This window comes from Ahaetulla prasina, chromosome 7 (genome assembly GCF_028640845.1).
Source record: "Ahaetulla prasina isolate Xishuangbanna chromosome 7, ASM2864084v1, whole genome shotgun sequence".
NCBI lineage: Eukaryota > Metazoa > Chordata > Lepidosauria > Squamata > Colubridae > Ahaetulla > Ahaetulla prasina.
Genome location: NC_080545.1, coordinates 17,980,478 through 17,992,699, shown reverse-complemented (window position 1 = coordinate 17,992,699; position 12,222 = coordinate 17,980,478). Strand labels below are relative to the sequence as shown.

Sequence of the window (12,222 nt, the reverse complement as noted above, 5' to 3'; positions counted from 1 at the left end):
TTGGTATTGATTGAGAGCTAATGAATCAGTTGAGAATGAAAAGGCTGGACTCTGAGCAGTGATCTTGTAATCTTTTTATGTACAATCAATGGTGGGTTTCAATTTTTTTCACTACCGGTTCTGTGGGTGTGGCATGGTGGGCATGGCAGGGGAAGGATACTGCAAAAACTCCATTCCCTCCCCACTCCAGGGGAAGGCTTCTGCAAAATCCCCATTTCCTCCCGATTAGCTGGGACTCGGGAGGCAGAGAATAGATAGGGGCGGGGCCAGTCAGAGGTGATATTTACCGGTCCTGCGAACTACTCAAAATTTCCGCTACCGGTTCTCCAGAACTGTTCAGAACCTGCTGAATCCCACCTCTGCTGTACATGTTCTACAGCTTTCGTATTTAAAAACTTCAATAGTCCATGTATTTCTTCTGATATTGGATTCCTTTGAATCCCCCCTTCCACTTGCTCCCATCAACACTTTTGTGGTTGGTTTTAGAAATATCCAAAGGACAAACACAGCTGTCATAGTTTTATATTTATATTTAAAGCATTTAAGCATAAAACTAGTGAACATGAAGCATTTTTTGCATCCATATGTGACTGTACTTGTATTATATACATATATGATTACACTTGTATACTTGCAACCTAGAACTAAGGAGAAATTTCCTGACAGTTAGAACAATTAACCAGTAGAACAACTTGCCTCCAGAAGTTGTGAATGCTCCAACACTGGAAGTTTTTAAGAAGATGTTGGATAACCATTTGTCTGAAATAACGTAGGGTTTCCTGCCTAAGCAGGGGGTTGGACTCAAAGACCTCCAAGGTCCCTTCCAACTCTGTTCTTCTATTCTATTAGCATATTTTGTGCATGGTTTTCTGTAAATGAGATGGGAAGCTACTAGAGATAGTAGATTAGATTCGGTAGAATTTAGATTCCTTCTAATTAGGGATGGCTCATTATGGAATATATCCTTCTTAGACAGGTTTGAATAATTTGTATTCCCAATGCCAAAAGGACATTATTTTGACTACCATTCAGGATTAATGTTAGCCCTGTGGTTGTTTTACTTGTCTGTTCATGTGTTGGAGGTTTTTTATTCTTCTTAGCAATTTTACGGAAGGATGGTTGATTCAGGAGTTGGTTCTGAAGCACTTTTTTCCCCACTTGAGAAAAAACAGCCCAAGATACATAGTTTTGCCAAGCTTTTAATTTCTCATTCTTGTTTTAATCTGAGGTTTAAATGTCTTTGTATTTTAATCATTGTTAGCTATTTTCAATTCTCAGTGAAGCAGCAAGGGAGAAGATAAATCAATTTTATAGAAAGGAATTAAATTTCAGGATAAATATAGGCCGATTGTCCTTGAGAGATTTGCTTTGATTAAATACTATCATGGCAAACTCAATTTAAGCAGTATATTACATTAAACTATAAATAATGGTACTTTTTGGTTGCAGAAAAAAAGTTTTTGTTTTGTTCTTTATTTCTTTTTTGATCCTTTGAATTAAATGGTGTTAATAACTTAAGAGTATATACATTACACTACAAGATTATATACACTAATCAGTCTTCTCATCTTTCTTAAAAAAGACAAGAATAGTGATTATTTTTATTTCTTCTTTCAGTTGTTGTTTTATAGTGTTGATCTCTCTGTGTCCCTCCCTCCCTCTACCACCACCCCTTCTCTTTCTTATATAAAATGTATACAAATATGTATAACTTTTGCTTCAATCTCGTGTAGTGGTTTACAATGGATGTCCCAAAGCTTTTGAGGCTGGCATTTGGTGGCCACAAACCAAGTTTGGACAACCTGCTGCTGTTCCATGTCCTAAGGGATCAGTGGGTAAGTAATTGTTATTATATATACAGTATATAAATGTGTTATTCTAGGTCCATGATGGTGAACCTATGGCACACGTGTCCGAAGTGGCATGCAGAGCCATATTGCCTGGCATATGCAGTGTTGTCTCTTCCTCTTCCGGGTTTCTGGCCCGCATGCTGGCCTTCGTGCATGCGGCAGTTCCAGAAACTGGAAAAGCTGGTCTTCCATTTTCCGGCATGAGCATGCGCGCCAGCCAGCTGATTGTCATGCGCGGATGCGCGCCAGTAACCAGAAAAGACTAGCTGGCCATTGCGCATGCGTGTGCTGGAAACCAGAAGTTTATTTTCCAGTGCGCACATGCCCCCTAGGTAGCTCCTCTTCCAGGTTGCTTCCCAGAAGAGCGCGCACACGTGCTCCCTTTTCAGTACTCAGTGTCGAAAAGGTTCGCCATGACTGTTCTTGGTTAAGTGTTGGGAAAAATAAAAATTCAAAAAGGTTGGTTGACACATGGAAGAAGGTTGTCTATGAAAGCCTGAAGACGGAAGTCTGTTTTGCCCAGATAGAACCTGTTAAGAACGTATTAAAAGTCACATTTAGACAAAGCAATCAAAATACAAATTTGATAGTTGAAACGTAAGAGTGAGGAGAAAAACAAAACTTTTGAAAACGTAATCAGAATCGTCTCTTTTATTCTGCAGCATAATGACATATTTATAGTGACATATATAGAAAATCAATTAACCAGTGGAACAGCTTGCTTCCAGAAATCATAGGTGCTCCATCCCTGGAGGTTCTTAAGACGAGACTGTACAATCACTTGTCTGAGATGTATAGGTCTCCTGTTTGAGCAGGGGGCTGGACTAGAAGACCTTCAAAGTCCCTTCCAACTCTATTCCATTCTGTTTGATGATTTAATTATTTCTTCATTCATTTATTTATATCCAACCTGTATTATTTTCACATAAATAATATGTGAAAATATTTATATTTATTTATTTTATTTATGGACTTTTATTTATATCTAACCAGTATTATTTTCAAATAACTCAAGGCAGCAAACATATCCAACAGACCTTCCTCCTCCTATTTTCCCCACAACAACAGCCCTGTGAAGTGAGTTGGATGGAGAGAAGATAACTTGTCCAAAGTCACCCAGCTAGCTTTCTCAGGGCTAAGCGGGACCTGAAGTCGCACTCTCTTGCTTTCTAACCTGTTGCCTTAACCCAGGGGTGTCCAAACTTGGCAACTTTTAGACTTGTGGACTTCAACTCCCAGAATTCCTCAGCCAGCTTTGCTGGGAATTCTGGGAGTTGAATTCCGCAATTCTTAAAGTTGCCATGTTTGGACACCCCTTCCTTAACCACTGGACCAAACTGACTCTCATTTAACCGGTTAAACTGCCACCAATACGAACACCACCAAACTCCCATCAACAAAGGATTCTGATGTAAAATGCCCTTTTAAAAATTATAATTAGAAGTGCTTCTCACATATAATTATACATAATCGTTAAGCATCTATTTGTGTAAGATAAAAAGTTACCAAAAGATAATTTTCTTATAAATGAAACACGATGGTAAAACTTTTGAATTTTTCACCAATTGATTTTCTTTTTAAAGGGAACGCTGTTCGGCATTGTAGCAGTGAGAAAGGCTGGCTGTCCCCTGAACTTTTTAACTGTACTACCGTTGACTTTGTGACTCTTAAAATCATGGTAAGAGTGCGGTACCTACTGAACACGGTATTAATTGTTCCCTAGCAATTGGTAATATTTTTGGAGGATGTGTCATTTACAGGTAGTCCTTGACTTACAAACACTTGCTTAGTGACCATTCAAAGGTACAACAGCACTGAAAAAAGTTACTTATGACCAGTCCTTACACTTACGACCGTCACAGTATCCCCACAGTCATGTGATTAAAATTTGGGCATTTGGCAATCTACATGTATTTATGATAATTATAGAGTTCCAGAGTCAAATTATCTCCATTTCTGACTTTCCCAGCCAGCTTCCGACAATCACTGTCAATCTAGGAAGCCAAGACTCACTTAATGACCATATGAGTCACATAACAACTGTAGTGATTATCTCTTAATAAACAGGGCAAAAAAGATTACAAAATCAAGTGTGACTCCTTTAATAACTGCCTTGCTTAGCCATGAAAATTCTAGTCCCAGTTGTGGATATAAGTTGAGGACCAGCTGTACAGGTAGTCCTCAGCTTACAACACAATTGAGCCCAAAATTTATGTTGCTAAATGAGAAATTTCTTAAGTGAGTTTTGGCCCATTTTATGACTTTTCTTGCCACATTATTAAAGTGAATTATTGCAGTTTTTAAATTAGCCACACGGTTGTTAAGTAACTTTGGGACACTACATAAATGTGAGTCAGTTGTCAAGCATCCAAATGTAAATCACATGACCACGAGGATGCTACAAGGGTCATAAGTGTGAAAAATGGTCATAAGCTACTTTTTTCAGCATCGTTGTAACTTTGAACAGTCACTATACGAATTGTTATAAGTGAAGGACTGCCTGTAAATTGTTCACTCAAATTTGTTATGTGGGATTACCCTGTTATAATTTTGCTAAACCCCAAAAAAGTACCAGTATCCATGAGCTTTCAGTGCGAGTGGAGGGTGAGAGCACAAACATAAACAGAGGGATAGAATCAAGATCACATGAAGTGTTAGTGCCACTTTATAATGCCTTGGTAAGGCCACACTTGGAATATTGCATCCAGTTTTGGTCGCCACGATGTAAAAAAGATGTTGAGACTCTAGAAAGAGTGCAGAGAAGAGCAACAAAGATGATTAGGGGACTGGAGGATAAAACATATGAAGAACGGTTGCAGGAACTGGGTATGTCTAGTTTAATAAAAAGAAGGACTAGGGGAGACATGATAGCTGTGTTCCAATATCTCAGGGGTTGCCACAAAGAAGAGGGAGTCGGGCTGTTCTCCAAAGCACCTGAGGGTGGACAAGAAGCAATGGGTGGAAACTGATCAAAGAAAGAAGCAACTTAGAACTAAGGAGAAATTTCCTGACAGTTAGAACAATTAATAAGTGGAACGACTTGCCTGCAGAAGTTGTAAATGCCCCAACACTGGAAAATTTTAAGAAAATGTTGGATAACCATCTGACTGAGATGGTGTAGGGTTTCCTGCCTGGGCAGGGGGTTGGACTAGAAGGCCTCCAAGGTCCCTTCCAACTCTGTTGTTATATATTATATATAAACTGTCCCAAAGGTGCTTTTTCAGGAGGCAACTGGACTTTCTAGTTTTTTCTTTGAAGACATTTTGCTTCTCATCCAAGAAGCTTCTTTAGCTATGACTGGGAATGGAAGGAATGGAAGGACTTATATTCCTTGCAGGAATTGTATAGCTTTTTAGCTATACAATTTGGGAAGAACACCCTTCGAATGGTGTGGGAGTAGAAATGGATTTCCAGAGGGTGAAAAATGCAGACTACAGGAACCAGGAGCACTATTCAGGCGACCCTGAGGACCCAGATAAACCTTCAAGTGCTTCAAGGACCCTCTAAAAGGATAAGTATGAGAGTATAAATCCTTCCATTCCCCACCATCCAGTCAGAGCTGAAGAAGTTTCTTGGATGAGCAGTGAAACGTCTTCAAAGAAAAAACAAGAAAGTCCAGTTGCCTCCTGAAAAAGCACCTTTGGGACAACCGTGACCTGGATGACTGAGAATCTCTACAGACAAGTGTGCAAAGTTGCATTTGTGCAAGTGGCGTGGGTGTACGTGAAACGATCCCCTCTCCCCCACCACTTCTGGTCCCAGAGCCAGAAAAGTTAGGGACCACTGTTTCAGTGCATATGCAGAGAAACGTAGGCAGAGAAACGTGAGCAGAGTGTTCATCTCATAAAAAATTCTGCCCAAATGTCTACAAGATGATATGTGTACAGGAAAAATGCACGTGTTTACATGCACCAGGTAGTCTTCATACACTGAAAGAGTACTGTATATAACTTGGCCTACATTTCTACTACATACGGGTTTATTCACCAGGTGAGCCAACTGACAAATTGAATCTAAAGGGATGAATCAAGCACTCCTTCAAATGATTTAACAAAGAACAAATGAAATACGTTTCCTAACATTTTCCCTTATTTTTCTGTTTCGGTCAGAATGAGAAGTTTCTCCATAATGAGACAAAAATGGACAGTGATAAGTCGGTGCAGATAGCGAAAGTGCTTCAGAATGCCACAAACCACACAAATTCCTTCTATGGAAATGATGTGCGGATAGCCTACCAGATGATGATCAGGGTGCTGCAGTATGAGAGCCAGCAACAGGGGTTTGATTTGGCTGCAACAAGGGATGTGGAATTTAATGAGGTAAGAAATGTTGAACTGATAGTGAGAAAACACAAGGATGTGACCCTTTTAGGGACAAGTAGTTGCCGAAAATGTGGGAATGCAGTTCTTAGGAGAACACTGTGAAATGAGGCATAAAATTGCACATTATTTATCTAGTGGTCCTTTTCAGTTCTCTGACTTCATGAAAGGGAAGCCCTGCTAGAGGCTTGAGAAAGTATAGAAGGCCTAAATAGATCTTTTGTTTCACTATGCAGAAATGCCACATAACTGATAAAGCTTTCTAAAGCAGTTCAACTAAAATTAACTGCTGATAAAAAAAATCTCTATATCTTAAGGCATCTACAGGATTTGGTTTTAATTCTTTTTCTAGTGTTGCTTTTAGTCAGTGGTGAAATCTGAACTGGTTTATTACCGGTTTGCTGGCTGCGCATGCACGCTGTGCACACACATGCACAATGCACACCACACACCAAATGCAAAGTATGCATGCTCGCAGGACACGACAAAAGGAGGCATGCGGTAAGTAGAACAGCGTGCGGGGGGAATGATCAACTGTGGCACGCGATCTTTTTTTTTTTACTTTTAAAAGCATTTTTTTTTACAATCTATTCGGCCGAATAGATTGTAAAAAAAATACTTTTAAAAGTTAAAAAAAAAGGCTCTGATGATCATGCAGCTCAGTTGTGATCGCCAAAGCCTCTCTTTTTTTTTACCTTTTAAAAGCATTTTTTAAAAGAAGTTGCAAGCAGGGAAGCGGCGACCGGGCATTGGATGGGCATTGGGAGCCAATCCGATCCAAACTGGGAGTATTTCACCCCTGCTTTTGATGAATCCCTGTTATAATCTCTTTAGCACAATGGAGCAATATATTCATATTTTTAGTCGTGTTTCCTGGGCTGAAGTAGCATTTCTGATAAATTGGTCCCGAAAAAAGGGCAGGAAAAAAAAAATAGACCTGTGATTGGCAGGTGGATGTCGGAATCATTTCCTTCTTTCACTTGGTAAGACCCTGTTAGTACCAAAATAAAACAATTTTTTTTAATGAGCCCTAGATTATATGGCTTTGTGCAAAAGTGCTTTGCAAGGTGTTACTTTATAAGAGCTCCAGCATAATGAAAGTGAGATTTAACACTGAATGATGTCTGCGTGTTTGAAGGAAGACGGCAGATTGGAAATAGATTGTTCGCACATTTTTCTGGCACTGCTGCCAGTAATCAGCATTAAAATGTTCTGGTGAATTCCACAGAGCATAGAGATTCTGTTTTTGAAATCTGAAGAATGTGCTTTAGATCAGCAGTCACCAACTGGTGGCCCGTGAGAAAATTTTGGTGGTCCACAGAAAAATTATTTGCATTTTTGATATTGCACTAAATCAGGGGTCCTCAAACTATGGCCCCTTGGCTGGATACGTGCAATGAGCATTTGTGTTGCTGCAGAGTGTCTCCCCCTTTGGAGGGTTTTTGTGTGGGTCGGAGGTGGGCAGAAATTCCGACTTGGGGTCTGCTTCAGCATCCTGGTGCGGGGCTTTGGGTGAAGGCTGAAGGGAAGTGCCACTGGTGGCGAATAGCCTTATTCCAATGGGACTGCATCATAGCCTGGAACTGGCTGACCATCTCAGCCTGCTGAGCCTCCAGGCACCGATACCTGGCCTTGCACTCCCGCGGGTCTTCCCTCTGCTTGGAAAGCCTATGCTCCTAGTCCTCAGTGAGGTGCTTCTACTGAGCCTCCTTCTCGGTCAGGTCCAATTTGAACTGAGCTGTTTTGCCAACTCTTTCTCGTGGTGGCTGCTTAGCTCCAATAACTGCTTCCTGTTGGGGCCCTAAGGAGCCCAGGTGGGGAGGGGGCAATTAGAGGCCATCGAGGCACCCCTCAACGTGAGTGACATTGAGTTGACCACACCCACCCAGTCACATGACCACCTAGACATGCTCACCCAGCCAGTCATTGGGCATATCATATTAGTGGTCCGTGGGATTTAAAATTATGAATTTAGTGGTCCCTGAGGTCCGAAAGATTGGGGACCTCTGCTTTAGATTCACCAAAAAGTAATCAAATTCATCTTCCAAACAACCAAGTCACAATGTAACGTGAAGTTTATTTAAACTCATTGTGAATCAATAATCATGATTATAGCTCCAGTGCCGATCTCTCTACGCTTTTATAAACTGTGCAGAATGAAAGCCCTTTTCAGTATTATCAGATTGCAATAAAAAGAAACATTTTTCCTGAAGGAACTGTATTTACTTTAGCTTATTTTTCCAAATTCCCTTAATATTAAATAGCCACTTTTAAATAATAAAAAAAAATAGCCCAAATGATGGCTGCGTAACAAAGAAAAACGATTAAATCTGCCTCTACAGAAATCAAGTAGCAAACATTGGAAAATAGCTTGTGTTCCAATTACACAGCTTGGAATTTTGTACGAATGCCAACAAACATTACCGTATATACTCAAGTATAAGCCGAGTTTTTCAGCACGTTTTTTGTGCTGAAAAACGTCCCCTCGGCTTATACTCGGGTCTATACGGCTTATACTCGAGTTTTTTTTTTTTTAAGCCCCTCGGCTTATACTCGAGTATATACGGCTTATACTCGAGTTTTTTTTTTTGTTTTTTTCACATTTTACCGGACGGCGCGGGGAAGCCCTGCCGGTGCAGTGAGAGGGCGGGCGGGGGAGCCGCCAGCCTTCTCAGGTGAGGGGGGGAGGGTTTCAACCGTAGGTGCCTCATTTCCCACCCTCGGCTTATACTCGAGTCCCCAGTTTACCCCAGTTTTTGGGGTAAAATTGGGGACCTCGGCTTATACTCGGATCGGCTTATATTCGAGTATATACGGTATGTATTATAGTTTCCATGCTAAGGTCAGGAAAAAGCACCTCTTAGTCCATGCAGTTTTTCAGTGCTATGCAGGACTAACTGCACTGGTAGAGAGATCTGTAGTTTTATGAAGAGATGCTGTATCATTCATGCCAATACATAAGAGGAGTTTTATTCTTCTATATGTTCACTATATTGCATGCTATTCTTGGGAATATGAATCCACCTGAATCTAATACACATTTTCTTTCATGGTTACTCAGCTATGCTAGCTAAGAATGATTTCTTCCTCAATTCTCAACACAAAAATTAGTGCTCTTTTAAGTTTCTCCCTGCTGATGTTTTATGGATTTCTAAAAATAAGCTTTCCATGTTAAAACTAGTCCTCACTTAATGAGGAGCACTTAACAACCACTTGAAATTAGGACAGCCTTGCACAGTGTGCTTTATAGCAGGGGTCTCCAACCTTGGCAACTTTAAGACTTGTGAACTTCAACTCCCAAAGCTGGCTGAGGAATTCTGGGAGTTGAAGTCCACAAGTCTTAAAGTTGCCAAGGTTGGAGACCCCTGCTTGATAGTCTGTAAAACACATTTGACCATCTTAAAATGTCCACGCCCAGCACAGTCACATGACCACATTTTGGGCACCAGCTCACATTTAGGATCAGTTGTAGCATCCTCTGGTCATATGACTGTGATTTGCAACTTATAACTATCATAAAGTTGGGTTGTCGTGTCAGGTCACATGATGATCTGCGGACCAACTGCCTCAACGTACCACCAAACTTCCGGGCCCACTTGTGATTGTAAATTGAGAACTACCTGTAACGATTGATTGATTATGTGCCATCAAGTTGGTGTCGTCTTTTAGAAGCCATAGATCAGGGACCCTCAACCTGTGGGCCATGGCCCACTACCAGGCCGTGGCCTATTTGGGACTAGGTCTCATGAGTGATGAGCCGGCATGAACTGCCCCTCACACAAAACCATCCCTTCTTCCCCCACTTCCCCTCCCAGCACTGGGCCACCAATCGGGAAAAGTTGAAGAACACCGCCATAGATAGATTTTATCTGCATGACAATCTGCCCTCAATCCGGCCCCTTCCAACAGTGCATCCATCACTGACCTAATTGAGTCCATCCATCTTACTACTGGCCAACCTCTTCTTCTCTTTCCTTCCCTGCATTAGAGCCTTCTCCGGAGAGATAGGTCTTCACATAAAGTGACCGAAACGAGATAATTAAGCCTGGTCATTTGTGCCTCGATTGAGAACTTTGGGTTCATTTGTTTGGTAATCCATTTGTTTGCTTTCTTGGCTGTTTATTGCATTCTCAGAAGCATTTTCCAACAGCCATTCTAATGACAGGTGATTTATTGTTTGTTTGAGATAGTTATCAATTCCTCATACTATAGCAATAATCCAGTGTAAAATTCTAAAACTATTATATTTTGAAATAAAATTATAAAAGTTGAAAAACCAAATTACCATATATATTAAAAAGGTACAAGCAGTGGTAAAATCCTCCGCGGGTTGCCACCGGTTCGCAGCTCGCGCATGTGCGGTGCGTGCCAGACACGCAATGAATTTCCTGCTTTCTAGCAAATATAAATTGCGCGGCATAGCTGATCGTCGGCAATACTGCTTCCGTAGCTTTTTTTTTTTACTACCGGTTCACCAAACTGATGCAAACCGGTAGGATTTCACCACCGAGTACAAGCCATTGAAGAGCAAAATGCTGAAAATAAAATAATCATAATTTGTGTTTGTTTAAGGAAAGCTTCATTAGACTGCAGAATGAATTTCTGTTGGGGTTAGGTTCAGCTTCTTTCCACCGTAAGTGTGATATTGTTACTTTTTTTTTTTCATTAGCCTACTTTTCTTCTTCTCCTAGAATATCATAAAAACAGGTAGTGCCTTACTGGATCCTCGCACAGAAGACCTTTGGGAACACATCCAGAGGACAGAAGGGGGTACAGCTCACTTACTAAAACACTATGAAGATTATTTTCAGAATCTGGCAAAGAACATGAAAAGAACCTACATGAAACCTTTTGTTATCATTGCTGCAAACATGAGTAAGTTCTTGTCTCTACTAGTTATTTTCCAATCAGATATGACTTTTTAAATAGCACTTAGACTTATATACTACTTCACAATGCGTTGTAAACCTCTCTAAACAGTTTACAGAGTCAGCATATTGCCCCCAACAATCTGGGTCCTCATTTTAGCCACCTTGGAAGGATGGAAGGCTGAGTCAACCTTGAACCAGTGAGATTTGAACTGCTGAACTGCAGCTAGCAGTCAGCTGAAGTAACCTGCAGTACTGCACTCTAACCACTGTGCCACTTCAGCTCTTGAGAAAAGCGGTTTTTCTCAAACATGACAATAGTGCTGGCTGAGGAATTGTGGGAGTTGAAGTCCACATGTCTTAAATTTGCCAAGTTTGAGAATTGCTGTCTTAAAGCATCTTTCAGTGCCTGAAGCCTTCCAAAGACCTGGGCTATAATTATCAAAATTCACACTAAGTGTAGCAATAGCAATAGCACTTAGACTTATATACCACTTCACAGTGCTTTTACAGCCCTCTCTAAGCAATTTATAGAGTCAGCCTCTTGCCCCCAACAATCTGGGTCCTCATTATATTGACCTCGGAAGGATGGAAAGCTGAGTCAACCAAGTGTAACTAGAATTAGAGCAGAAATTGACAGATTGGTATTAAAAATTAAATATCAATTTCGAAAATGCCTGCCCATGCAATTGTAAAGCATAATGTCACATGACTGCATCTCTCAGCTATTTCTATTGGTGTTGTTAAGTGAGGATTGCAGTTTGTTAAGAAAGTACAACCTTGCAACTTTCTACTGGCTTCCAACAACTACAGTCAAGGGGGAAACAGGCAAGTCCCAGGTGGCTTGCATGAGTCTGGCAGGCAGGTAAGTGGCTGCTGCTGAATGGGAAAGGTAGCAAAGGAAGGTGCACAGGTGTCATGAATGGCTTGGGATGGCTGCTGCCAGGTGGAGAGGAGACTGCATGAGAGACAATGGAAGTGCGGCACAAGCACAACGAGGCTCAGGGAGGAGGTGCAAGTGCAGAAGGGTCTGCCATAAAGAAGAGGGAGTCAACTTATTTTCCAAAGCACCAAAGGCAAGACAAGAAACAATAGATGGAAACTATTCAAGGAGAGAAGCAAACCTGGAGAAACTTCCTAACAGTGAGAACAATTAACCAGTGGAACAGCTTTCCTTCAGAAGTT

General features: G+C 41.0%; 1 protein-coding gene across 3 annotated transcripts in view; it reads left to right on the top strand.

Annotated features, from left to right (window-relative positions):
* CELSR1 (cadherin EGF LAG seven-pass G-type receptor 1) overlaps positions 1-12,222 on the top strand; it is a 187,637-nt gene that overhangs the window by 132,063 nt on the left and 43,352 nt on the right. For all 3 annotated transcript variants that reach the window (XM_058191494.1, XM_058191496.1, XM_058191493.1), the window contains exons 16-19: positions 1,734-1,835; positions 3,434-3,528; positions 5,960-6,169; positions 10,861-11,044. In XM_058191494.1, coding sequence (XP_058047477.1) covers positions 1,734-1,835; positions 3,434-3,528; positions 5,960-6,169; positions 10,861-11,044 — 591 coding nt within the window. The remainder of the gene's footprint in view (positions 1-1,733; positions 1,836-3,433; positions 3,529-5,959; positions 6,170-10,860; positions 11,045-12,222) is intronic.